Source organism: Alternaria burnsii (assembly GCF_013036055.1).
Source record: "Alternaria burnsii strain CBS107.38 chromosome Unknown 715, whole genome shotgun sequence".
Taxonomy (NCBI): Eukaryota; Fungi; Ascomycota; class Dothideomycetes; order Pleosporales; family Pleosporaceae; genus Alternaria; species Alternaria burnsii.
This window is the reverse complement of record NW_024066116.1, coordinates 767,638-791,194: the sequence shown is the minus strand read 5'-3', so window position 1 is coordinate 791,194 and position 23,557 is coordinate 767,638. Positions and strand designations below refer to the sequence as shown.

Sequence of the window (23,557 nt, the reverse complement as noted above, 5' to 3'; positions counted from 1 at the left end):
TCTCGATTTTGCTTTGGCGTTTGGATATGATACCCCACGTTTTTGACATTGCACAGTAGGATTTATAACATGTACAACAAGTACGGCTTCATCTAGCATATGTATTGCAGCGCCATTTCCACGAAAAAGACAACTCCATCCTCTCCTAACTATCTCCAACACTACTAGGATTGCGGGCTGCCCATCCTCCCTACCGCGCTTTCAACCTCCCTCTCGAACTTCTTTCCTCCGACCTCAACTCCAAGCTTAACTCTGACTTTGTATGCCCTTGTGATGGCAAAACTACGGAAACTTGGTACTGTCACACCTGGGATCCTCGCCGCGAACCACTGCTCGCAAGTACTCTTCACTTTTTCCTCCATTGCCCCATTTTGCTTTTCTCCTGATGAGCTAGCGATAACGGAGTACTCTGGTAATCCAGCAACAAGTTCCAATGTGGCTGACTCAGGCAAAGCGTTAAGAGACGTCTTTCTCTCCGTGAAGTCCTCGTGTTCATTCTTGGCCATGACATATAGCTGGTCTGGCGGCGGCCAGCTTTCGTACCTATTACTCCTGTGCAAGCCGGATCTGCCACTACCTGCGTCTCTGTCGCGAGGTGCACGGAAGAAGGTAAAATCTAGCAAGTCCAATTTGAGGATGTTGAATGTGACGGACGGAGGAATGTGCAGTGCGTTCGGGCTTCGCGATAGCGTTGTGAAGGATGCACGAAAGTGGAATTCGGACCCGCTGGTAAAGTGCTCCGGAAGCTCTACAGCGATTTCGAAGTCGAGTGTAGGGGTCGAAGAGGAAAGACGGTCGCGGATGCTTTGTCGGATACCAGTTTGCGTGTTGCCGGCTAGCGAAGAAGATCGCAGTGTAAGGGTCTTTGGGTAGCGGTTCAGCGTGGTGTATGTTCCGGGTAGTGGTATCGGGCTTGTGGGTTGGAAGAGGATGATCGATGTAGTTGTCAGGTCTATGAGAGACTTGCCTTGGACAACACCAATGCCAGGACATATCAGTGTGGCCCGTACGCCATATTCAATTTTGGCAAAGTCTGCATCTGTGCCGTCGTCGGTTGGCCTGTTGAATCTGGTAAATAGAAAGCTGGGAGGTAATTCATGAGGTCCGATAACGTATTTCTGGTCTGAATCATTTTCGTATTGGCCATAGCGCGTGGTACCAGTCCCAGCAGGAAACGTAAATTGAAAGGGAAATGTGTAGACTTGGCCTGCTTCGAACTTCGACATCGCTTGTGGTTCCTTCTTCTTATCCTCGTCGGTCTTCGTTGTTGCTGCGTGTAAAATGTCCTGAGCTACCTCAAATAGTGGTGCGTTGTCCCTCCAATGATGGTAATCAGTGGTATTGCCGGAGCCTACATCCCGACGATACCAGATGAGCGATTGCCCAAAGAGTGAGACTTTAAGTGCCTCGGGCTCGATAGATGCGACGGGCGTCAGTACGACATGGCCTCTGACAATATCGTCTGGCCTATAAACTCTATCGGCCGTGTCATCGAGTTGTATCGCTAAGTCAGGGAGTGGCGGTTGACGAAGCTTGTTGGAGCTAAAGAGGCCCATCTTGACGCCAGACCACTCAAACTGTCTCAGGCTGAGGGCTATGGAGTATTTTAGATGGACTTATTGGGAAGGTAGAAGGATGTGGATGCCTCCAGTTAATATTCTAGGTGTATACTCTTCGTGTTGCGTCGTTTTTTCAAAAAGGCGATCGTTACTGATTGTAGTATTGTTGGAAGTATTGACTTCGATTTGCAATGTACTTTCTCGAAAAGTCGAGCAAAGTGCTTGTGCCATGGAATGGACGATGGCCATTTTTGGTCGCTCCCTGATATTAGGGCCACCTACACAGCCACGTCTGACTTTCAGGCAGACCAACCTCGTGGCACAGGGATCAACATGTTTGCAGTCACGGCCCACGATTGCCTTCGGTGAGACACGCGCCCATTTAGTTGCAGGTGAAGGTGCAACGCGTCATTGGGTCGTCGCAGTCGGGATGGCTCCGTGGTGGCGGCCACTTGGGTGGGTGAGGGAAAGGGGACTTCGGAGTTTTCGGCAGGGCTCCACTCTGGTAGCTCATCAACTGGCAAGCCAGTCAAACCACTCCTATATAGGTGATGAGGCTACGAACATTGCCTAAGTACAAGTACAAGAACACGAAGTGCAGCAGTATACGCTCTTATTCTGGGTACTCTCAAAGCTCTCCTCATAGATTGTAGCTAAGAACTTCCGAGTTTTCCTCTTTGCTCTACAGTCTTTGCTATCTCAGCTCCAACATCCGACCCCAGTGCTTTAAAACCATCTATGACACCCTGCTGATCACCTGCACCCATCTCTTGACTCATCTTGTACTTGCCACCAATATCCGTTATTTCGATCTGGACGCCGATAATCGCTTTCTTCAGTATGTCGATGTATGAAGTAGGCGCATCTTCCACCTGCCATGGCTTCTCGTAGCCCATAATGTCTCGTTCTGACTGGCGGGACAGGTCCCTAATCTGTTTGTCGAGGAATTGACCCGTAGAGGCGGCTTTGGTGTCGTAAAACACGGAAGCACGACCATAAACCTGTACCGCTGAGTAATTCCATGTAGGAACCACTTTCCCACTTGCTGGCTTTGTCTCTTTGTAAAATTTGGGTGTGACATAGTGGTGTGCAGGACCGTTAAAGAGGATCATAACATCGCGTGATACAGTCTGCACTGTATCGATCTTCCCTTCCTCATTTTGAGATTGGATGTGTTCGATTATAGTTTTAGCTTGCGGATTCGCTCGCGCGATATGCCCACGAAGAACGCCGAGATGGACCTGGTCTGCTGTGTTTTCGACATCCAAAACGAAGGGAATGTGACTCGATTGAAGAAAAGGAAACGACTTGGAATCAATGGCTGTGGTGAAGATGCCCAGCGGGTTGGCGCGTATGAATTGCTGTAGTCTAGCAATGTCTTTCTCTGCATGAACGGCACGAAGATACATGGTGGATTGGCGAGTGGTTGCTGGATATAAGGCAGATATTGTCTACTGAACATTCAAGGCCGACATACGAGCATCAATATATGAAGCGCTCCACATGTTGTTTTGATTGTCATGCTGTAGGGCGCAACATGTCGGTGATGGCGTCTACAGCGTATAATTGAAGTACCCAATCAGATATTACGCAATAATAAGGAGCATGAATACAGGAAGAGGTCGATGACTCGAGCGTGACTATCCGCTATGGGCCGATTGTGCTCCACACCTTTTGCTTAAGATCATTGGTTGATTTGCTAGCGGAAAGCGATGTTGTACGAAGTACGTTTGGAAGGAAGGGTCCAGCTCGACGAATTCGAATTTGGAAGTGCGGCTCGCTCTGCGTCTAGTGCCTGGAACTTTCGCATGACAAATCGCACAGCCAGGCCGGCGCAACCAGTGAGGTTGTACTACAGCGAGCATGTGTGGATCGGAATTACTTCCTATGTTGAGGAGCAGGGACGACAGTAAATTACTGCGTATTCCTCACCTTTGAGTTCCTGTGGCGTGGTGCATACTCCGTTCGATATGAGCTAAAATCGTAGACAAGGTACGTTCTCTAGGTAAGATATTACGGGTACCTATGTTGCCTACTTTTGCAGTATTCGTATCATTCTTGAGAGGTGAGTATGAATAAGAGCTGGTGGTTAGAGGTCAAAGGCGATAACGGCTGCGTGAGAAGCGTGGAAACGAGCGTTGGGAATTCTGGAATGACGCAATGCATGGCTGGCTCCCTCAGATCCTAGGACCTTTGACCCCGAACAGAACATGTGTGAATTTTGAGACCGGCAGCTTCTACACTCTGTTTACATGACGAAGTCTAATGTCATGTTGTACCGCCTCGATGAGCGATTTGCACGAACCTCAGTGGTACAGATGTGTTCGAAAAGAGGGGTTCGCGCATCTCCGTGGGGGTGGGTTCCGTTGCAGAAGGTACAAGCGATCAACCCCACATGAGGTAGACCATCGTCACCATCCTTTGGTCCGACGTCACCACCACGACCACGTCCCTGCACTTCAATCTGCGTCCATAGATTGAATCGAACACATTTGAGACTAAACTTTAGTTGTTGGTTGCTCAACTAGCTCAGACAAAAGCAAAAATGACTTCTAGTTGGGAAGAGCTTGCTGCAGACAAACGAACTCGTATCGCCAGCACCATACCTTCGGAATGGTTGATTCGAGACCTTCCAAGCGATGACAATGTCTTCGCGTTTCCGAAAGCATCAGGGCTTCTTTCTGCACGAGAAATCGAGCTGACCGAGTCTTCGGCCACTGATCTCGTTGCACAAATGGCTGAAGGGAAGCTCAAGTCCGTGGATGTCACACTTGCCTTCTGTAAAAGAGCTGCCCTAGCACAGCAGCTAGTAGGACCACCTATACCACTGTGGCAGATCCAGTGACTAACAAGTTGCTGCAGACGAATTGTGTACACGAGTTCTTCCCCGAGGAGGCTCTCGCACAGGCTCGAGATCTAGACAAGTATTACGCCGAGCACAACACGACTGTTGGACCTTTACATGGTCTCCCGATCTCTTTGAAAGACCAACTGCGAGTGAAGGTACGATATCTTTCTCCTACGTTCGATGTACTCAACTCTCGAGCGAACTGCGAACGACAAGCCTGACATGGTTGCATTAGGGAAAAGAAACATCCATGGGCTACGTTTCCTGGCTGGGAAAGTATGATGAAAAAGACTCCGTTCTTACAGAACTTCTTCGTAAGGCAGGTGCTGTCTTTTATGTCAAAACAAGTGTCCCTCAAACCTTGATGGTCTGTGAGACTGTCAACAACATCATTGGAAGGACCACAAATCCGCGCAACAAGAACTGGTCGTGCGGAGGAAGCTCGGGAGGAGAAGGAGCTATGATCGGCCTCCGTGGAGGAATCATCGGTGTTGGAACTGATATTGGCGGCTCTATTAGAATCCCATCCGCCTTCAACTTTCTATACGGCATCCGTCCTAGTCATGGTCGAATGCCATACGCAAACATGGCGAACAGCATGGAAGGTCAAGAGACCATCCACAGTGTCGTCGGACCTATTGCTCACTCTGCGTCTGGTAAGTGAACAAGACGCACGTCCCTGCTGATCGAGAAGCTGACTGTCAAGACTTGAGATTATTCCTCACATCGGTGCTCCGCGAAGAGCCCTGGAATTACGACTCCAAAGTCATCCCATTGCCTTGGAGGTACAACCTAGAAGATGCTCTGAAGGCAAAACTCAATTCATCCGGCCTGACCATCGGTTACTACACATGCGACGGCAACGTGAGTCTCAGACCGAGATGCAATACAATTGCTTTCGCTAAAAGCACAGGTTCTGCCACATCCTCCTGTCCTACGTGGAATCGAACGCGTAATGGACGTCTTGGAAAGAAGTCAGCACAAGGTTCTACCCTGGACTCCATACAAACATGATTTTGCTGTCGATCTTGCTAACAAGATCTATGGAGCAGATGGCTCTACGGTAATAACTCCTCCCTTTAGCTCTTGCGCAGCTACGCTTAGGTGTTTTGCTGACAATCAGACAGGACGTAATGAAGGACATCAACGCTTCGGGAGAGCCAGGAATTCCAAACATCAAAGAACTCCTCAACCCAGATATGCGAAAGGCTGACTTGAACGATGTGTGGGATATCCATTTACAGAAGTGGAATTACCAGATGCAGTATCTGTCCAGATGGCGAGAGGTTGAGGCCGAGCATGGCTGCGAACTTGACTGCATCGTTGCTCCCATCAGTCCAACCGCTGCTATCCGACACAACCAGTTCAAGTACTATGGCTACGCGTCTGCCATCAACTTACTCGACTTTACGAGCGTCGTTGTCCCGGTCACTTTTGCAGATAGCAAAATCGATGCCAAGCGTGCAGACTATGAGCCTCTGAACGACATGGATGCAGCTGTCCAGGCAGAATACGACCCCGAAGCATACCACGGTGCTCCCGTTGCTATTCAAGTCATCGGAAAGAGGCTCAGCGAGGAGAAGACATTGGCGATTGCTGAGGAAATAGGAAGGTTACTCGGCAACTCGGTAACACCTTAAGCTGTAGCAGGATACAAGCTATCGTGAACATGTAAAACAATACAAAAAGAATTGTAACGATGTATTCTCCATGTTTGTTCAGGAAGATTGATTGCCGGTTGTATAGGTGGCGTGAAGCGGACCCGGAAATTCCGCCGCTAAGCATGCGCAGGGATCCACTCTGCCTAATTGGAGCTCGTCACAGCCTTGACCTGTCTCATCTCTTATCTCACCAGCAATGTTTCTCTTCTTAGCTGTCCTGCTGATCGTCACACCTGCATTAACTTACTATGTCTCCACAACATTGTTCTACCAAAATGCGAAACATACCGTATCGGGGAGCAGGCCACCAACAATCCCGTATCTGTTCCCAGGGGTTTTCCATGCTTTCAGTATAGCGTATGACGGACCGCAGAAGTACTTCGCGAGGTTACTGTACGATCATCCATGTATACATTACATCGTGAGTGCTAACATCTGTCAGCAAGGACTATGGCAGCTTCGCACCGTTTGCCGTCAAGGCGGGCTTGCAGCCCTTCATTGTTCTTCGAGATCCAGAGCAGATGAAGCAGGCTATCCAGGCGTATGAGAAGCGAAATCCAGTCATCACCGGGAAGAGTATGTACGAGATCATTCTGGGTTCTCCTCAAGCTGTAGCAAATCTATACACCAATGCGGCCGTCGATCAAGGAGCCATCGAGCGTGCGCGCATAGCATCAACGCAAAAGTACCTAGAAGGAGAGTCCTTGAGAACTTTGACCGACCTCTACGCTGCAACTCTTTCGCACAATCTGAATAACAAGATGTTTCAAGTCGGCAGCTGGACACAAATAGAAGACAGCTGGTCGTTTTTCCAGCAAGTCCTCACAAGGTGTTCTATGGAGATCCTCTTCGGTTCAGCAATCTTCAAACAATATTCTGGACTCATCAAGGACTACTGGAAATTTGAAGATGCCATTGAGGGCTTCGTGCCGGGGATGCCATGGTTCACAAATTCAACGGCATATAGGGAGCCACGTGATCGACTATACAAAGGCGTCGAGAAGTGGTTGAAAGCTAACCATAGCGGCACAGAATTTGCAAAGATCGGTAGTGACGACATGGATTGGGATGAACATAAGGGATCCAAATTCATTCAAGAACGCGATGACTTACTTGCGAAAGCCCCGTTACCTCTTGAAGCTAGGACAGCGGAGATGTTGGACATCATGCACTGGTAAGCATCATCTGGGGATACATTATCTACCAAGCATCAAGAAGTTCTGACATGCTCTACAGCTCGAATGTTGATCTGATTCCTTCAGCTGTGTGGTCAATAATAGAAGTTTTACGCAAACCGTATCTGGCGGAACGCATTATTACTATCGTCTCTGAGCGACAATCGTCGAAGGCGACCACATATGACGTCAATGGGGTTGCAGCCTTGCCCCTCGTTCAATCGTTACAGGCGGAAATAAGCCGCCTCCGTATCGCACAATACATGACATGTGCCAACGAGTTCGCCGAAGTTTCCATCGGTAGCCAATGGAAACTACCCAAGGCATGCAACACAATTTCCTTCTCGCATGATATCGCACTGGATACCAAGGCCTGGGCAAATGCACGGCCACGCACTGTTGAGAAACCGTTAGATGAGTTTTGGCCTGAACGCTTCTTGATCCCCGATGACAATGGACCCAAAGTGCGAGGCCAACGGAAGAGCGGAACCCGTGTCGAGAATGGAAGGTTCGATGCGCAGAACCTCGAGCTGCTGGCCCCTATCTTTTACGACCGACAAAGCTTTGGAATTGCTAGCGACTATAGCAGAGCCATACAAGCAGCCACCCTGGCTGTTGTCATGAGTGAATTCGAGGTACAGTTATGTGACCCAGAGGCGGCCGATGCTGCGATGCCTGTGCTGCGAGAGTCCGCTTTTGGGCAGCTCCGACCACAGGAACGAATAGCTGTGCGCATACGCAAACGCAAACTTGGGAAAGGACAATGAAGGTACCCCGCTTCTCAACAAGAGGTCGTGTGAGCTAGCCACCAAGACTATTCGTGTAGGCAATGCGAACAATCAAATAGGCCCGCTTTGTGTTCACCACCCCGTTTTTTCACAGCCTCTTCGAATCCCTCTAGCCATCTCTCAAAGCTCAAAAGTAACTGCAACAATGATTAGTATCACTCCCCAGAGCATGAAGGAGGTAGATAAGCTCACCGTAGTCGGGGGCTTCATTGTGCTCGTCATTACATACTGGCTTATCAAGACTATCTATAACCTCTTCTTCCACCCTTTGGCCAGCTTCCCTGGTTCACGCTGGGCAGCTGGATCATACATTCCTCAATTATACTACGACATCATACATGGTGGGCAGTATTACAAGAAGGTTATACAGATGCACGAGGAACATGGTGAGCATTTCCCAATACGTGCACTCCACTATAGAAGTATGTGTTCATAATAGGCAGGCGCACTTATACGAGTCAATCCTGATGAGCTCTCCCTCAACGACCCCTTCTTTTATGACAAGGTATATTCAGGTGGTGGACAGAAGCGCAACAAATGCCCTGATCTCACAACCATCGTACGCACATCGATGATCTCCACTAACGACCATGAACTACATCGGCAACGCCGCGGCTATATTGCCAATTTGTTTTCGAAGAGATCCATCTCAGACCTGGAATCAATCATTCAGTCTAAAGTTGATAAGTTGGTGACCCTTCTAAAGGAAGCCAACCATACTGAAGAAACCCTTATTGGGCCTCTCGTGTTTGGCAGTCTAGCCGTCGACGTTATCTCACACTATGCATATGGCGAGAGTTTTGGTAACCTCGACAAACCTGGATTCCCGTGCGAGCTCGAACGAGATGTTAAAGCCATATTGATGATTCAACACATGCGACGATTTCTTCCTGGCATTGACCGACTCATTACACATCTTCCGGCCTGGTTAGTTGCCCGCATCAGCCCTTCCATAGTTAGCTTTCTGGATTTTGAAACAAGAATCGCAGGATACTCAAAAGCGGCACTTAAGAAAAGCATGGAAGGAGAAGAACCAACCAAGCCCCGGACGGTGTTTGACGCACTAGTCAGCTCCAAGATACCCGCACAAGAGAGGACACTTCAACGACTGACAGATGAGAGCTCAACCATCCTGATTGCTGGGGTGGATACCACTGCCAGAACCTTGACAGCTACCATGTGCTACTTAATTCTGTATCCCGAGATCCTAGCCAAACTGCGTGCAGAGCTACAACTATATAAGAACGCGACCTGGACCCAGCTTGAATCTCTACCGTATCTGGCAAGTCATTTGCTACATTTTTCTATATGTGCCTCCTAATGCATACTAGACAGCGGTCATCAATGAGTCACTTCGATACGAATCTCCCTTCACAAGTCGCTTTCCACGCTTACTTGTCGAGCCGCTTACTTACAAGGGCATGCTCATACCTTCCGGCGTAAGTACAGTACAGAACCTGCTTGAGAGCTTGAGTGGCCTAAAATGATTCTAGACTACCATCGGTGCAATGCCATATTTACTCAATAGCCATCCCGACGTTTTCCCTGATCCCCATGTGTATAGACCTGAGCGATGGATTGAAGCAAAAGCCCGTGGAGAATATCTCGACAAGTATTTAGTCACCTTCACGAAGGGCAGTAGAGCCTGTCTTGGCATAAAGTAGGCCCTTTATGCTTCTTGTGCGATGCAAGAATGCTAACATGATCTAGTCTTGCATACGCCGAACTTTACCTTACCGTCGCAGCTATGGTCCAAAACTTTGACCTGGAGCTTGTGGACTCTTCCATCGAGAACATCACTCCATACCGAGACTTTGGTCTAGGTTTCGACAAGAAATATAACTACGGTGTCAACTTCAGAGTTACCAAGGTACTCCAAGAGTGAACGATGAGTTTTCTCGGTTCAAAGTGACTAGTACGCGTATCGTTCTGGAGCATGTATCTAATTTTGACACACGCAGGAGGTACTGGAATACTGTATCGTGTTAAAGCCAGATAGGCTCAAGGTACCTGATGACGACAGAGATGAACATGAACGAATTAGCTAGTGATTATTGTAGCTACTCAACAATTACGGAACGTAGTATATCATGCAGGCAGACATCTAAGCTCAGACCGAGTCCATTTCCTTGCTGTCAGCCAACCCTATCCCTGCCACAATCGAATCCACAACCATTTCCACACCGCGCATCCGGTTCAGTAACCTCGCAGTTTCATGCTCAAAGGCATCCAGTAACTGGGTCACGGCATTTCTGTACTTTTGTTAGCTTCTTCCAGGCTAGATACTACCAGACTCACTCTAGTATATTTGCACCGAACGCACTTGTTCGCCTCCATTCTCCGATTGTCGCGTTGGTCGTGCGTATCGCGTCTGATACCAGACAGCGTCGATGATTTGTGATAGGTAGGCGGGAATGATGGTGGGTTGGGGATGGGTTGGTCGAGGGGAGGTGTTGCTGCGAGGGTATCGGTGACAAGGAGCGTGAAGATGGCGAAAAGGAAAGTCGTTAAGGCCACACGTAGGGAGTAGTGAATCATGGTTGAGATGGAAATACGAAGCGGCTTAGGTCAAGAGTGAAGATAGAGGCAGGTAGGAGTTTTAGATAAGAACATGTACGAGACAAAATAAACGACACGTTGGCCTGTGTCAAGTATTCCTATCATCGCTATGACTGTACTACCTCTTCTCCAAGAGGTGTAGCGTCCTAAACTAACAAACTGTCTCATCCAAGCATCATAGGAACCGCGATTGCCAGAAACCTCGCTCATTCTGTTAGGAGTTGAACCGATGTACGTGTATCACCGCCTCGTACTACGACAAACCCAGAAACCAATCCATCACATTCTCCAACCACCACCTAGCTCACCCGTCCTACCAGCATGCAGCGTCGATACTCACTTGACCCCGGTGTTTCAATGACGTCTGTGATGTGGTAACCGCTCGTGGCCCATCACTTATGGCGAGTTTCAAGGGCAATTCAGCCCACAAGCCGACTTGCACAGGATGTTTTCCCTAACAGCCTTGCACATGCAATGGTTATAGCACATTGTCCCCGTACCGCCGTTGGGGCAGAGAATAATAAACAAAATTTGCTATGATTCAGATTAGTCACAGTATTGCGACAACGATTATCTGCCTTGGTTGTGCGCCTTTCCATTTGTCGTGGGAGAAGGAATCAGACCGAGGAAGGCTTCAACACCGAAAGGGGAAAAGGGGGAAGAGAGAAGGATTAAAGAAAGATAGACTTACCTTTGTGCAAGTAGATATCTTTGATTTACACTCATTACAGATTTTGGTGGGGTCGTCGGTGATGATGCCTTGTCTAGGCTCGAGAGAGTTGACGGGTGTGGCACTGGCAAGAGCTACCAGGGTTGTAACGAGGAGAACTGCAACCTTCATGGTGATGATGGCTTGGTTTCGTTAATAGAGTTCAAAGGTGAGAACGATTTCTTTAGGTTGATGGTCAGCTGCGAGGCACCGTAGAGATAGGAATGAGATTTCGAGTCTTTATCAACTTATAGAGAAGAGTGGAGTTGCGTTCTTGTTACCTAGATTGATTAGCAGCGACTTGTTTCATTTTCAATATGCGACCATGTGGTGTAGTTTTTCCTTTGTCGCTCCTTGCATGTTAGACGTACGGCGAAGACAGAGCCAACACGAGGTAAACCTTGCGCCCTGCGGTTAGCCAGTCCATCACACCAACAAGTGGCCATGGTAAGAAGGCCGGACTTGGCAATAGTTGCTTTGTATTGTGATATGGCCGACCGAATGGGCCCGTCGATACTGGTGGATGTAGTATGCCTGCCTCAATCCTCTGGCCCTTCAAAACTATTCCTTTGTATGCACCAGCATGCACCTAAGCACCACGTCCACCTCTCTCGTCCTGCATGCCAATAGCTGGGTCCGGCGCCTCAGGGAACTCCTTCTTCGCCTTGTCCTTTCCGCCAGCCGAGTCCTTTTCTTCAGTCGCATGGCCACCACTGCCCTCTTTTCGCGCGCTGCTGGATGGTATTAGCCGCACGTTATGATAATGCCACTCTCGTTCCCTTGCTCCTCTTGCACAATGCAGTATGCACACGGCTGGGGATGACTTACTCTAATCCGGCCTTTGCATTGCTCTCCTGGACGTTGTGTGTGTCTCCTTGCTTGACCTTCTCTTGTACCGCGTGAGGGCTGTCGCTGTCGTACTTGTCCGTCTTGGTCTTTGAGTTGGTGCTCGCGTTGTTCGGGTATTGCTCGACCCTTCTTGAGGCGGAGAGGGAGAAAGGACGCGCGGACGGGACGCTGAAGCGCAGGGTTCTTGTGGATCGGATCATGGTGTTGCGGAACATGGTCATTGAATTCGTAGCTTGTAGCTGTATATTACGTAGATGAGGGTATATCGAATATGTGTCGATTGGGTAGATTGAATGTTTGATGTCAAGGGGGATGGATGCAAGGAAGCAAAAGTTTGGCCGAGACCGAGGTACGCAAGAGCGAATGACGCATGACGCGTTTGTACATTTCAGCTAACAGATGCAAATGATGATGTATGACGCTCTCGACATGTACCTGGCATGGGCCGCAGGTCATAGCTCCACTCGTCGCGCTTTGCCGCATCGAGATGGCATCTACCCCTCCCCCACACTTTTGCCATTTGAGCCTCATCGCGAAGATCGGGCTACCTTCAGCACCAGACGATTTACCCAAGGATCCAACATGGCGGACCACAAAGACTGGAAACATGACGACTTTCCCTGCACCCTGTACAGACCCTCCCACACCGACTTGTTACCATACATACTAATGCACGCCCAGCACCCTCAACATACCTTTCCCCTCCGCGCACCTCGCCCAAACCGCCCAACGCGCCATCTCTGTTGATGCCGAACTCTCACCCCTCGTCCGCCGCGCCTTTTCCCTCAGCACATTGCCCGAATCCCCTCAACAAAGCGTCCTCAAGGTAGAATACGCAGCAACCACGAACCGCATGCTACGCGTCGCCGTCAATGGCTTCATCGAGAGCATAGGCGTCGTGATAGGCGTCATGAAGGAACTAGACACGGATATTGTGTATGAACCTACAAGGGAAGGACTGGAAGGTGTGCAGGGACTAGACGCGGCCAAAGTAGGATGAGGGGTACGAGGAGAGCAATTGCGTCAACCATCACATCTACACAAGACGAAGATATGCGCGCCGACGAAGCCTGCAGAGTAAGCCAAGCATACAAGAAGATAGTGGGAGGATAAAAGAGTCGAGCTCGTGGTGTGCGAGAGAGGAAGCGACCGGTATAACTCAGCGGTCAAGCCGTGAGGGGTGGACGAAAGTCAATCATCTACCAAGGAATTGCCCTTGTACCAGACAGGGCATGCTGATGGTATACACTTGGGACGTTCTGCAGTATCCACAACATGAAGAACAGCAAATAAGATTGGGGTGCGTGTCCAAGTTTTGTGCTTTCAATTCTCAGTGCTCTCCGTGCCATGCTACAAGCCAAATACGGTTATCCAAACGTCTGGATGCTATGCTATATGCCCTCAAGTGCCGATTCTATTGCTATTTCTTCGCCTACAACTCCTCGTCACCATCTTCCTCCACCTCATGGTCCTCAAATTTCCTCTTGGGCGCAGAACTTCCTTCTAGAACCGCCATCTTCGCCTCTGGAACCATGGACGGCGCAACCGGGGCATGCTCTGGCGGTTTCTCCGTCGGCATAGGCGGATACACACCATCGTCTCTGATCTGCCAGCCATCTATCTTCAAAAGCTTCCACCTCTCCTTGATCTTGCACCGAACCAGCTCGCCTGTAGTCCGCGCATCTTCGTAGCTGTCGTGGCCAGCGGCGCCTCCTTGCTGGATTTGCTCACCGAGGTAATCTGACGCTAGCTTGCGCAAGCCAAAACGGAAGGGTAGACCGCTGGGATTCGGGTAGAGAAGTACAGTGTCGATTATGGTCGGGTGGATGAGACGAATGGTGTTGAGGTCGTTTTCGAGAGCATGACCGAGAACTGGGGTGGTGGGAGAGACGTGTGAGAGAAACAGGTCTCGTGCGACCTGAGGTGAGTCGACGATGCGAAGGTCTTTGCGGACGGGCTTGGGATTTGCTGCATCGTACGGCTTCGCGTTCAGGAACTGGTCTGCGGTGATACCCGAGAACCGCGTATTGAAGTCTAATACATGTCCGAGGGGGCGCACCAGCACATCAACAAGAGGCTTGTGCTGCGGCCATGTTATGACGGTAAGACGAAGCATCTCGAGACCGTTGGTCGTGTAGCCCATTTCGCAATCGAAACACACGGCGGTATCCTTTGGAACTTTGTCGTTCTCTGGCGTTTCGATGAACGGCATGATGAGCGACAAACGATTTGGGTCTTTGACGTTGTACACATGTGTGCTGTGCGTGGTGCAGCCTTCTGATCCTACCTCTCCATTGCAGCAGCTGAACTTTGTAGGCTCTGGTGCAACGCCTCTTGATTTTCGAGGGAAGATCCGCCTGCCCCAGTGATGTTTGCACTGCCCTCCAGTAGTAAGTGCTCCGTCTTCCTCCCTTCGTTCTGCGAACACTTGGAAACGAGTGTTGCAGCGTTCGCATTGTTCCCAGCCACCCGCTGCTTCCAGCGCTAACTTTGTCTCAATGAGATCGGCGTCGGCAGGCAGCTTGGTCACATAGCCATGCTTATCCAATCCTTCCTGCGGGCAGATGAGCCTGGGGAGAAAAGTGACTTCTTCTTTTGGAGTAAGGCCTGTATCGACCTTCTTGGGAGGTGCCTTTTTTGGTGGTTCTCCGCTTTCCTTAGCTATAGCTTCGCGTCGTTCCTTGACCCATTCTTCCGCTGGCATGGTCTTCAGCTTGACCAATCGCTGTTTCAGTATGTTTTCATACACTGAGCCACTTGATGAAGCTATTCTTTCCTCTTCATCAACCGCCAGTTTATTAAGCTGATTTGTTGATAGGTGTAGTGCTTTGATTTCAGGTTTGACTGCTTTGAGAAGCTTGTCGTTCTGGGGCTTCATGTAGGTATGCAGCGCCTTGAGTAGAGTAATCCGCTTGGTGAAGGTTGCTGGTTCTTTGTTGAGTTTTCGCGGCATCAAGGCAACAGGAGCATCAGGTTTAGCAGCGATCTTGGGTGCTGCAGCAACCGGTGGTGGAGATACTGGTCGTGTAGCAGATGCCGGAAGAGGAGTGGGTGTCTTGGACGGTGCGGTGTTAGCAGCTTTGGGCGCATTGTTTGGTGTCGGTGCCTTGGTCTTGGGCGTGTCTGAGTTAACAGGAACGTTGAGCTTTGCCTGTATTGGTGCTGGAGCGGCCTGTAAGTTGGATGCCTTTGAACCGTCATCGAGTTTCAGCCTCTTCGCGATGGGCTCTGGATCATATTTTGCTGCGACGGGTGACGGAGACCGTCGCGCTGGAGGTGGCTCCGATGTCTCGTGACTGAAGATGCAATGAGGCAACTCGCATTTTGCACCAGAGGGACACGTTATGTTGGCAAAGCTCCTGTAAGCTGGTATCGAAGGCCACATGTTTGTTTTGATTACAGTGTATCCTTTCCTGTAAGTAGATACAATGCCAAGCTTAACGCGCTCGTAACCTACCAGGCTATAACAGCTGAGTAGCTATGCGCTGACAGTCGCAACTATATGGAGCCTGATCTTGTAATCGACGAGAGCTGCACGCTTGACTGCACGATATTGCACTGGATTGAGCGAGTGACGTCTGATGAATCAATATCGCAATGCGCAAGAGAAGATTGACGTGAATGCAAAGGCGGCTGATGAGAGACCGTCGCGTTGAGGTCCGTATTGATGCCTCATCAACTTCATCAAGTGCAGTATGACAACAATACGCTGCAACCAAGGTTGCCAGCAAGCTCCAGTATGAGCTTCAGCTATCCCAAAGGAGCTAGAGTGAGCCAGATGGTGAAGGTGAGTGATGAGGTGAGATGCGCGTCTCAGCCCTGTAGATTCTTTAGCGCTAAATAAAGGGTACCTGGTCCACGGTCCACGGTCCACGGACGCGGGCGAACGCGACGGCGGCGATCTAATCGTTAATTCCGTCATGACGCGGTGATGCAACTGCTGCGCATTCCGAAAACACCGACTTTAACCTGTTCAGCGCCCACAATTGATGTGCAACTGTCTTCTAACTACATTTGCACACCTATACGCCAATCCGAGACGGTCGTGCTACTTTGTCGTGACATTAGTGGTGTCCTGGCCGCAGGTGACTTGCTTTTGAGGCTGCGCGCGTCTCGGTCAGACTTGCGCCTCCCACGGACGACTTCTGGCCGCCGGGGCGACATACATACACTGCGCCTTCCACCCTAATTCCCAGGCCAGCAAACTTCACGTCTTTCGCCATGTCCACCTCTGCCGATACCAAGAAAGCCGACCACCTGTGTGTCCTCGTCCATGGGTACGTCTCTGTACGAGGCCTTATCGCCACCTATCATGTCAAGAAGAAGCACTTCCGCTGACCGCAACCAGTCTGTGGGGGAACCCTGAGCATCTGAAATACGTCAGTACCACACTGGGCGAGAGATTTCCACAAGACGAACTGCACATCCTCGTGGCCAAGCGCAACGCTGGCAGCTTCACCTACGATGGTGTCGATACTGGCGGCGAGCGTGTCGCAGAAGAGGTCGAGGGCAAGATAGAAGAACTAGCCAAAGCCGGACACGACATAACTAAGATCAGTGTCGCCGGCTACTCGCTAGGAGGCTTGATCGCACGCTATGCCATCGGTCTGCTCTATCACAGAGGCGTCTTCGACAAGATACAGCCAGTCGTACGTGCCTCTATCATCACCCCACCGCACGATATACTGACTCTCTAGAACTTCACGACCTTCGCGACACCACACCTCGGCGTGCGGACGCCCCTCAAAGGCTACCACAGCCACATATGGAACGTCTTGGGAGCACGAACGCTTTCTATGAGCGGCAGACAACTGTTTGGCGTCGACAAGTTTAGAGACACAGGCCGATCGCTCCTATCTGTACTCGCAGACCCCGAGAGCATCTTCATCCGAGGCCTTGCGCAGTTCAAGCACCGAAGTCTATACGCAAACGTCGTGAATGACCGAACAGTCACATACTATACCGCCGGCATCTCACAAACCGACCCCTTCGTCGACCCAGACGACATCAAGATAAACTACATCCCAGACTATGAGGAAGTCATCGTCGATGGCGATCACCCAGTCTCGCCAAAGGAGCCTGAAGAACCCCCAGCTTTCTCACAACGACTGGCGCAAGGCACAAGGACAATACTGGGACGGGCGACGATTGTCGCAGTTCTGACAGTCTTCATACCATTTGGTGTGTCGGCCTTCCTCATCAATTCGGCTGTTCAGACGATTCGCAGCGGTCAACGCATAAGACTACACGAAGAAGGCAGATCTGGCATCGACTACGCACGCTACCGCATACCCAACATGATCACCGCCATGCGACGAGAAGCCGAGGGCATGTATGAGAACGCGAACCATGCCCAGAGCCAAGATTATTTGAGCGAGGGCTTCGAACATGTGGCCTCTCCCACCCAGCCCATCTCACCGCGCTCGCGCAAGGATAAGCCCAAATCGGACGCCGATTCGATACAGGAGCAAAAGGATGCTGCGAAGGTCATTTTCCCGACATTGGCCCTTACCGATGACCAATTCAAGATGATCGAAGCGCTAGACAACGTGGGCTTCACAAAGCACCCAGTCTACATACATAACCACCGACACTCCCACGCGGCCATTATCGTGCGTATGAACAAGCCTTCCTTCAATGAGGGCAGGGTGGTCATCAAGCACTGGCTCGATAACTTCGAACTCTAAGTCACCATTTGACATCTTTTCTGTCTACATTTTCAGCGCGGCGCATGGCGTATTTCTGGGATAGCATGTCTCGGAATATAGAATCTGCTTTTCCATAGGGCGAGTTATACCTTTGTCATCTTATCTGTACAGATGTTCCTCATCTACAAATGCTCAATACATTACTACATTACAAGTGCTATTTCATTGTACAATGCATCTTTCTATCCTATTTTATTCTACCAAGGACTGGTCTCAATCCAGCTCACCCTTCTCTCCCACAAATCGAAATGTGCATCCTTTCACAAAGCGCCTTCCGCTCTGCCCATTAAGTTCAATCTCCACTCTCACTACTTCATACTTCGCTGTCTCATACATGCGTAGGGCATCTTCCTGTTCCTGCGAGACAACTTCATACGCCCATCCATAGACCCGCAATCCAGGATGGTCGTCGACCAGAGCATTGTACTTGCCGCCCCACGTCTGAAGCTTTCCTCCATGAATCAGGGCTGGAACCAGTATGTGCTCTTCCTCGGGTGGTGATTCGAACAGCTCGTTCAAAAACGAACTATGGCCCAGCGTGCCATAGAAGAAGTACCACACGGGAAATTGATTCTGTGTCGGGAGATACTCACACGCACTGCTGTCAGGACGGTGATGTGGTAATGTCATGTCGTAACCAAGAGTTGGGTACGCCGAGTCGGGAGACAAAGCCTTGCGCGCCTTACTAATAGGCGCAAAGGTTGGGGAAATGTCTGGGTATGCTTTGGCCAGCCAGCCCTTGATCTTTGGAATGTCGAGGTCGCTGACATGGCAGAATTGCGCGATGCCGTCTTCGCCTTCTCCCTGGATGATTCGGGGTTGGGAGGGAAGGATGGCGGCCAAGGCGAGGATTGTGGGAGTGACAGGGTCGCTGAGCTTGAAGAGGTAGTCCATATTGCTGCACTTGCGATCAGCTACTCCTTTAACTAGAGTCCTACGCTGCTTGTTGAACCGAAGCAAGTCCCTCAGTTCGGATGATAGTTTCGGTGCAGATGTACGATCGGGTAGTACGGTGTCCCCATTCAGTTCATCGAATGCGCTCATGGCGTGCTGGTCTAAATTGTCGAGATATTCCATGTTGCTGATGGTAGCTATCTACCTGCTGTAAATTGTGGTAGATCTACGTCGTAGTAGAGAGGAAGGGTGGGAAATAGAGAACAAAATAGAGCACACAGATTGTGCCAGTTGGACGACTATTGTGACTCAGTATTTAGCGTTGTTGCAGTAATGATGTATCGGTAGCGAGCCGTGGCTGATGGGCCTACCTTTTCACACTCTACATCAGGTCTGCAGCGTCGGATCCCCCTCCCACTATGGGAGCTGGGATGATATCAGTTTCGTGCTCACTTAATTCTCGTGCAGCGAACATCGAACATATGCGTGGTGGAATGCACAGAAAGATGCGATGGCCGTCTCAACACATCAAGAGACGATGGTGTTCTCGGCTGCCCATCTAACCAATGAAGCGTCTAGACATGAATTTTCAAAGCAAATACTTCGAGCTTGGCTATGCTCTTGTACCTATATGGGGTTAGTGGTTATGTTCACAGTCCCATGAAGATGTTGTCTTACCCCTTGAGTCATGGTTGAAAGCTGTCGCCAGGTCTTCCAACATGATAGTGGTATGCAAAGACCAGGTATGGTAACGCTGGTGATGGTGGAGTATGTTTTGCCTTGACATCGGTATGCTTGGGTGAGATGCATGTGTCGGGAGGAGAGTGCTGATCTCTGCCAATATCTTAGGTATCCGAACCAGTAACATTTGAGGAGAACGACACATACCATGGTTGTGTCGAGGTTGACGTCGTGTGTAGATTCTGTAAAGTAGCCATATCGTTGGCGGACATGTAATTAGGAGGGCGATGACAGCGATGACGCTTTGGGTGTCGAGAGCCATATCTCTGAGCTTGTTCTCTGGTCGGATATACGGAATGCTTGTACGGATGAAGGCAGAATGAGATTTGCACTTGGTAGACCGGTTGCTTTGCAGCGTCTGCGTGATCGCGAACATTGTCAATAGCAGTGAACAGCGATTATATAGCTGGAGCGTATGTCGAAGTCAAGTCGGACGCTCGGCGTTAACCTTGTGTCCTTAGGTACAAAAGCTCAGTAATGAAACTGTAATTATGAAATCCGCCGACCCTGGACAGCTAAGCACCCCTGTCTTCTTACACATCATCAATCGGCGCACGTACGTTGGATTACATTAGTCCATGGACAGGGGTGCATTACTTCTTGCAGAGAGTCAACCTTAAGAGGGCCGCGCTCGATTGGCCAGCGAAGCCGACCACTTCTCCAGGTTGGTTTGTTCAACTCGCTTGCCGGTCACAATGCTGGGTCATGATCTCGGTACGTCGAACGCATGCAGCCGCATACTTGTGCTTAGAGGCACAGAGGGAGACTTGTGGTGACCAGTCCTTGAGACTGGTCTACTATGTAAAGAACGACCAGCGGCCAAGTCTCTCAGTCGTGGAGAAGTCCTCGGGTGCGCCACGCACAGCCACAACCTTACAACAGACGTGAGCCAGCCAAAAGCTCTTTGCGTCCGCACGAGGTGTTAACGATCGCTATACGCCACCCCGCACTCCAAACGCACATCCGCGTATGCAAGTGCGCGGACCACAAGTGTGCGAGATTGGCAGCATGTCGCGCACAGAGTGGAGCGCAGGACCAAAGCCGTGTCGGCAAGCTGGACGACAGGCCGGACCACGGGAGCCAAATGTATTGCTACTGAGGTATAGTCATGCATGAGATGGCCTGGTAGGTACGCCAAAATCTTCGTTGTAATAATACCACTTCACTGGCGCAGCCCTCTTATGCGGCACGGCGGCATCGGTCTCATCGATGATTTTGGAAGCGACCAATTGCTGAATCGAAGACTTGGGAAGCGGCCAATGGCATGCCATACGCTTTCCCACTCTGACACACGCCCTTGTTTTCTTGCTGGCAACACCAGATCCCACGCAGCCTGGCTAGACGCTAGGTTCTCTCGAGAACACGACACTGTTGTCTTACGGGGCTCCCGGAAGTTCCGGTAGAGTTGCTAAAGTTCCGACTTTTTGTTGCCTTGCGGCGTCCGGCTCTGCTTACTGCCGAGAGGCAGTCTTATGATCCTATACTATACCATATAGCGGCGGTTGCACTTGGACCGATAGATTCAAACATGCCAAAGAGATCGGAAGAAGACGAGTCCGAATGAACGACACGGAAGAGTGACATCCTCGATCTATACGTAGAGCAGGATACGTCGCTGTCAGAAGTTATCCGTGTCATGGCCAATCAAGGCTTCACAAGAACGTAAGGGGAATGCGACGCTGGACTACATCATGTTAACCCGTACAAAGAAAATCACAATACGAACGATCCTTGAAGAGATGGCGTGTATCCAAGAATGTGCGCAAGGAGGAGTGGGACTTCATCCTCGGTCGCGTGAACCAACGCCAGCGCCCGACTACCGTGAAAGTCCGCGGTGTCACGATTTCGCAGTCGAGGCTAGAGCGTCAAAAGCTTCGTCATCGTGATAGTACTCCTGCTCTTTACGAACGAAGTAAGTAGAAAGCATCACGATATATGACGGCTCACTGAGAGGATGCCACAGAATTGAATCCTCTGCCCCATTGTCAGACACCACCGAACATTGAGATCTCCACGCCACCACCAAGCCTACCTGACGACGATTCGCAACTAGTCACATTGCCAGAGCATGAGTACGGTGGAGAGCCCGAAAGGTATGACCAAGAAACTTCTGTAGGCGAAGATACTCGAGACCAAAAAGTCATACTATCTGGAGAGGTTTCCATCTTGTCGTCAATCTACGACAACTCAAGCATAAACTTTTTACTCAAGATGCCTAAAGATGACACTGCGAATGGGACGCCGTCGTTATCTGGTCTGCACTCGATTGGTAGCCCCCCGATACTTTCAGGACCACTCTACGATTACATCTACAGATTGTTCTCCGGCGATTCTCGCCCTGTCCTCCAAGATGCTGTCAGGATGAGGAGTCAATATCAAGTCCACAATGGCCAGCGATCTGCTGAGGATACTATTTATCAATCTACTGACATCCTTGTCAAAGCTATCGTCCGATACAATGCTCCAAGCCGAGAGTTCCATCAAATCATGAGACGCACTCAAGATGGTTCTGATTTGGATCTTCTCCGACGAGTCCTGGTAGCTACTGGTTCGGACAGGGACTGGAAAACATTCGGCGGAACCCTTTTGTTCGATGCGGTGAAGGACGGAAACCTACTTCTATTGGACATACTCTTGAATGCAGGAGTAGACGAAATTGCTCCTGGCGAAGAAGAAGCCACTGAATATCCGTTCAATGCACTACAGATTGCAGTACAACACCGGCATGATGAAGTAATCAGGACTCTCACAAGGTAAGTTGCGGCTGCAGGAAATACATATGAGACACACACTGACTGCGTATCTTCATATCTACAGTCATGGCGCGATGATATTCACTGGCTGTCCATACACTGATTTCGAGTTCCTGTCTCAAGCAGTTACTGAAGATGCTATGCATCTTGTACGACCATTGCTTGCTGATTGTACAAGATCATTAGATCTCCAGATATTTCGAAAAGGAAGCGCAGCTCTTAGTCGGGCTGTGACTCTGTCCAATGACGAAGTAGTTGACGTTCTTCTTGAGGCTGGATTCAGTCCGTATGCTGAACGATACGATGGCCCTTTCTCAGATGATGTATGGCCGTTTGGAGGCCCTTTCGGGCTTGCTACGTCTTTTGAGGAGTTCAACTACTTTGAAAGGTTTTTGAAATCCCCATAGTAAGGTGTCAGTAAGAAGCGATGCCTCAAGCGACTTCGTCAGCTTACTGCTGCATTTGTCTTTGCTTTATCTTCCGGAGACTTCAAGCTCGAGGCTGCGATCCTAGAAGCATCAATGGGGCCGAATGAGATAAGAAAAATTCCATGAGATGATCATCTGCACCAGCGGCTCTACTTTGCTTTCACAGAAGAGCTAGAATATGGCGAGTGCAAGTTGACAAAGAAGTCCAACACAATACGCATGGCCGCGAACACTCCATAAAGAGGCTGGACGAGTCCAATATAACCAATACGCCTCTTCAATTGGCGGTAGTGAGAGACGAAGTGTCTACAGTACGCAGATTGAAAGCGGCCAGGACAAGTGTCGATTTCTATACGGAATTATGCGAACACTACATACTGTTGCAAGAAGCGATTTCTTATAGGCAATAGAGACATAGTTGTCCTTTAAATCGGAGCTGGTGTAGACGTCGACGCTCCTAGAGGTACATACGGCAAGGCCGCAATTGAGACAGCCGCCGAAGTAGGCATCCTTGAGATTGTCGCTTTCCTCCTCAAGGCAGGAGCAGATATGGGGGACAACAAGACAGGAATTACAGAAGGAATATACAGAGCACGAAGTAATGGACACATGAACTTGAAGATCTCCGGAGGCTGCAGAAATAAATGTGATATTCCAGGGACTAATGATTACACAGGATTCTCGTCTTTCACGCGCAGCCTCTGTCATCCGAACGCGTGCACCGCGTGAACACACCCTCCTCTCATTTCCCCTCTTTCCCCTCCCCCTTAACCCGCGAACGTGGCATCGGGCCGAAACCAAGCACCAAAAAGCTTGTTTCATGTGCTCGCCAGGTTCAGGGTTGCTTGTCAGAGGACAAAAATGAAAAGATCGTCATGGGAATCC

The 23,557-nt window shown here is 50.0% G+C and overlaps 11 protein-coding genes across 11 annotated transcripts; 5 read left to right on the top strand and 6 right to left on the bottom strand.

Moving 5' to 3' along the window:
- Window positions 1-164: 164 nt before the first annotated feature.
- Window positions 165-1,556, bottom strand: GT037_007415 (uncharacterized protein; the record flags this gene model as incomplete). Its single annotated transcript, XM_038932462.1, has 1 exon — window positions 165-1,556. The coding sequence occupies one exon, from the start codon at window positions 1,554-1,556 to the stop codon at window positions 165-167; it is 1,392 nt and encodes a 463-aa protein (XP_038784950.1).
- Window positions 1,557-2,212: 656 nt separating this feature from the next.
- Window positions 2,213-2,968, bottom strand: GT037_007414 (negative transcriptional regulator; the record flags this gene model as incomplete). The annotated part of the gene is made up of 1 exon (XM_038932461.1): window positions 2,213-2,968. The coding sequence occupies one exon, from the start codon at window positions 2,966-2,968 to the stop codon at window positions 2,213-2,215; it is 756 nt and encodes a 251-aa protein (XP_038784949.1).
- Window positions 2,969-4,068: 1,100 nt separating this feature from the next.
- On the top strand, window positions 4,069-9,916 carry GT037_007413 (benzoate 4-monooxygenase cytochrome p450; the record flags this gene model as incomplete). Its single annotated transcript, XM_038932460.1, has 13 exons — window positions 4,069-4,368; window positions 4,422-4,562; window positions 4,643-5,063; window positions 5,114-5,271; window positions 5,321-5,470; window positions 5,535-6,019; window positions 6,511-7,242; window positions 7,305-7,878; window positions 7,970-8,417; window positions 8,475-9,317; window positions 9,367-9,470; window positions 9,525-9,691; window positions 9,742-9,916. Coding segments are annotated over 13 exons (4,698 nt in total), but the record flags the coding sequence as incomplete, so codon positions are not given.
- Window positions 9,917-10,141: 225 nt separating this feature from the next.
- GT037_007412 (uncharacterized protein) lies at window positions 10,142-10,569 on the bottom strand (the record flags this gene model as incomplete). The annotated part of the gene is made up of 2 exons (XM_038932459.1): window positions 10,142-10,283; window positions 10,355-10,569. The coding sequence occupies 2 exons, from the start codon at window positions 10,567-10,569 to the stop codon at window positions 10,142-10,144; spliced, it is 357 nt and encodes a 118-aa protein (XP_038784947.1).
- Window positions 10,570-11,888: 1,319 nt separating this feature from the next.
- GT037_007411 (uncharacterized protein) lies at window positions 11,889-12,363 on the bottom strand (the record flags this gene model as incomplete). The annotated part of the gene is made up of 2 exons (XM_038932458.1): window positions 11,889-12,033; window positions 12,128-12,363. The coding sequence occupies 2 exons, from the start codon at window positions 12,361-12,363 to the stop codon at window positions 11,889-11,891; spliced, it is 381 nt and encodes a 126-aa protein (XP_038784946.1).
- A 367-nt stretch (window positions 12,364-12,730) lies between these two features.
- On the top strand, window positions 12,731-13,148 carry GT037_007410 (uncharacterized protein; the record flags this gene model as incomplete). The annotated part of the gene is made up of 2 exons (XM_038932457.1): window positions 12,731-12,777; window positions 12,830-13,148. 2 exons carry the CDS (start codon window positions 12,731-12,733, stop codon window positions 13,146-13,148), a joined length of 366 nt encoding a protein of 121 aa, XP_038784945.1.
- Window positions 13,149-13,580: 432 nt separating this feature from the next.
- Window positions 13,581-15,533, bottom strand: GT037_007409 (rna exonuclease 3; the record flags this gene model as incomplete). The annotated part of the gene is made up of 1 exon (XM_038932456.1): window positions 13,581-15,533. The coding sequence occupies one exon, from the start codon at window positions 15,531-15,533 to the stop codon at window positions 13,581-13,583; it is 1,953 nt and encodes a 650-aa protein (XP_038784944.1).
- An 836-nt stretch (window positions 15,534-16,369) lies between these two features.
- GT037_007408 (lipase serine esteras-like protein) lies at window positions 16,370-17,835 on the top strand (the record flags this gene model as incomplete). Its single annotated transcript, XM_038932455.1, has 3 exons — window positions 16,370-16,425; window positions 16,497-16,797; window positions 16,846-17,835. The coding sequence occupies 3 exons, from the start codon at window positions 16,370-16,372 to the stop codon at window positions 17,833-17,835; spliced, it is 1,347 nt and encodes a 448-aa protein (XP_038784943.1).
- A 234-nt stretch (window positions 17,836-18,069) lies between these two features.
- On the bottom strand, window positions 18,070-18,933 carry GT037_007407 (uncharacterized protein; the record flags this gene model as incomplete). Its single annotated transcript, XM_038932454.1, has 1 exon — window positions 18,070-18,933. The coding sequence occupies one exon, from the start codon at window positions 18,931-18,933 to the stop codon at window positions 18,070-18,072; it is 864 nt and encodes a 287-aa protein (XP_038784942.1).
- Window positions 18,934-20,857: 1,924 nt separating this feature from the next.
- On the top strand, window positions 20,858-21,055 carry GT037_007406 (uncharacterized protein; the record flags this gene model as incomplete). Its single annotated transcript, XM_038932453.1, has 1 exon — window positions 20,858-21,055. A coding segment is annotated over one exon (198 nt), but the record flags the coding sequence as incomplete, so codon positions are not given.
- A 72-nt stretch (window positions 21,056-21,127) lies between these two features.
- Window positions 21,128-22,651, top strand: GT037_007405 (uncharacterized protein; the record flags this gene model as incomplete). The annotated part of the gene is made up of 4 exons (XM_038932452.1): window positions 21,128-21,153; window positions 21,201-21,403; window positions 21,455-22,244; window positions 22,309-22,651. The coding sequence occupies 4 exons, from the start codon at window positions 21,128-21,130 to the stop codon at window positions 22,649-22,651; spliced, it is 1,362 nt and encodes a 453-aa protein (XP_038784940.1).
- Window positions 22,652-23,557: the final 906 nt, after the last annotated feature.